The sequence below is a fragment of the Ursus americanus genome, chromosome 8, assembly GCF_024610735.1.
Source record: "Ursus americanus isolate L20-20 chromosome 8, mUrsAme1.1.p, whole genome shotgun sequence".
Taxonomy (NCBI): Eukaryota; Metazoa; Chordata; class Mammalia; order Carnivora; family Ursidae; genus Ursus; species Ursus americanus.
The window spans coordinates 20,506,712-20,509,127 of record NC_142134.1 but is presented as its reverse complement, the minus strand read 5'-3'; the positions used below and the strand labels follow the sequence as shown (position 1 = coordinate 20,509,127).

Genomic DNA, 2,416 nt, shown 5'->3' with positions numbered 1-2,416 from the left:
AAAACTTAACGGCTTCATGGTTTATTTGGCCTCATAGTGTGACAATTACTCACCAGATAAAGTGGACTGATATGCTTATAGAAGTTAAGTAAAAAAGTTAAACCCCATGCCAGGTTTCATTCAGATCTGAATAGAAAGGTCAATGCTTTATTGCCCAAAAGATTTCATATGAAAACTTTACCTTGATGTATTTGCCAATATTCAGAGATTGGTCTTCAGTGTTTCAGACTCAGAAATCAGATTTTTGTAGATGCATCTTTCAAAGCTCAATTTTGAATAAAAAATTCCCATTTACATAGCTCAAGAAGCTAGTGTATAAATAAGAATGCCAATACATCAGTAGACAATGAGAAATAAAAGCTGTCACACACATACCAGAATACTCAAGTTGGCACAGACTACAAATTCTAAGGAGTTCTTTTTGGAAAGCCAAGTTATAACCAGAAATCTGCTCGCTAACCAAGAATTCAAAAGACAAGAGATTACTTGTATGATTAAAATGTTTAATATCACGAGGCTAAGAAAACCAGCCTCAGTGTAGAAATAGCCTTAAACCAAAGGGACCATGAAAACCAGAATCTATCAGTAGGACTTCCTCTCCCTGAGAAGTGCCCGAATTGGCCCTCCCAAGTTAGGCTGATTTTCCACTCCTTTGCTGCTATATAACACCATGTACAACGGAACCTTCTAGACTTGCTATGGTCTGGGAGCCACTGTACCTCTTTAGTACAGAGATTATAATGTGGGAGTTCAGAACAAGAGCACGAGAGCCAGATGATCTCATTTTGAATCTTAGTTCTGCCACTTCTTGGCCATGTGACCTGGAGGGGTTGTTGCAACTTGAAGAAAATAATCCCATTTAGGCGCTCGGCCGGGCTTCTGCACAGCCCGCGCTGCGCTCATTCACGTGCCTTGCCCTGCTTCCTCTGCAGCCATGTCTGACAATCCCTATACGGCTGAGATTGAGAAATTGGGTAAATCGATATTGAGGAAGACAGAAACACAAGAGAAAAATCCACTGCCTTCAAAAGAAACAATAGAACAGGAGAAGCAAGCAGGCACATCCCAACGAGGCAGCGCCCCCAGCATGCACTGTACATTCCACAGCATTGCCTTCTAATTTACTCCTTTCAGCCGTTTAACTTTGTAAGACACAAATGGGTTGGATCAAGTTTAAAGAGTGTGTTGCCACTTATCACATCAAAGAATTGAGAACCACCAACAAAGAAGGCGGCGCCTGCCTCTCCCATCCCTGTCTGGCTGGCGGGAAAGGAAAAGAACTTGCATCTTGGTGAAGGAAGAAGCCAGGTGGGATGACAGAGAAATCTGGAGTAAAAAACGAGCTGGTCCAACGTGTCCTGCAGGCTGTAAAATACAATTTAATCCGAGTGCCATGGTTTTTTTGTTGTTGTTGTTCAAATGATTGTAATTATTGGAATGCACAATTTTTAATATGTAAATAAAAAGTTTTAAAATCTGAAAAGAGCAAATAATCCCATTTAATTTGCAAGGTTGTTGCAAAGATTATGCATGTAATGCTTTTAGCACATTAGCCTTAGTAAAAGACTAAATAAATCTTAACGATTATTTGGTGGAAATTTGCAAATCTCTGCTTTGTTCATTATTGGATTCTATAGTTTAAACTCTCAGGGTGCCGTCTCATGTCACTTACCCCCACTTTCCCTGCAGCTGAGGTTTATCTCATGTTTGCTCTTGAAACCTACAACCTATCATACTGATGACAGAGACAGGTGATGTAACTCTTTATAGAGTACACGCTGACTTCTTTACTAACTCACTAGATAATGTAAAATTTAACAGAGGACTTCTGGGGATAGTTACTTACCACTTTTCTAGGACAGACGTTCAGGTCATCACTGCGGCAAGTTTGTGACGGTATTTAAAAGAGGCAGCAGGAAAGGATGACTGTAAAGGTCAAAGGCAGAGGAAAACTGCTTATGTTCTCCTGAGTTTGCCAAAACCTATGGTTATCTCTTTCTTTTATCTTATACTTTATTGAAAAATAGAATGCATCTACCCAAAAGTACATACACTGGCCTTGTTAGTAATTATTTCCTTACTTTTATTTATACTTTTACTACCCAAATATTAACCCATAGCTACTATAACCTAGTCTGTCTTTGAACTTTATATAAATGCAGCCCTACATTATTTTACATCTAACTTCTTTGTCTTAATTTTGTTTTCAACTTTTACTCATGATGTTGGATATAGTTGGAGTTCATTAATTTCATTACTATATGGTATCTCACTCTATGAATATAACACCATTTACTTTTACATTTGCTTTTGATAGAATTTGTTTTTGATCGGACTTTAGCAATTGACTACAAATAATGCTTCTTTGAACATACTTGTATATGTCTTTGGCTGAATCGCCACAAAAAATAATCCA

General features: G+C 38.2%; 1 protein-coding gene across 1 annotated transcript; it reads left to right on the top strand.

The window, feature by feature from the left end:
* Positions 1-934: 934 nt before the first annotated feature.
* On the top strand, positions 935-1,739 carry LOC148109531 (thymosin beta-4-like). The gene is made up of 2 exons (XM_087864398.1): positions 935-1,094; positions 1,690-1,739. Exons 1-2 carry the CDS (start codon positions 935-937, stop codon positions 1,737-1,739), a joined length of 210 nt encoding a protein of 69 aa, XP_087720524.1.
* Positions 1,740-2,416: the final 677 nt, after the last annotated feature.

Excerpts from the sequence above, each read along its gene's own strand:
- LOC148109531 (XM_087864398.1), top strand. The coding sequence starts at position 935 with ATGTCTGACAATCCCTATACGGCTGAGATTGAGAAATTGGGTAAATCG. Across the intron at positions 1,095-1,689 it reads CAGCGCCCCCAGCATGCACT|CTGAGGTTTATCTCATGTTT; the intron begins GTACATTCCACA and ends CTTTCCCTGCAG.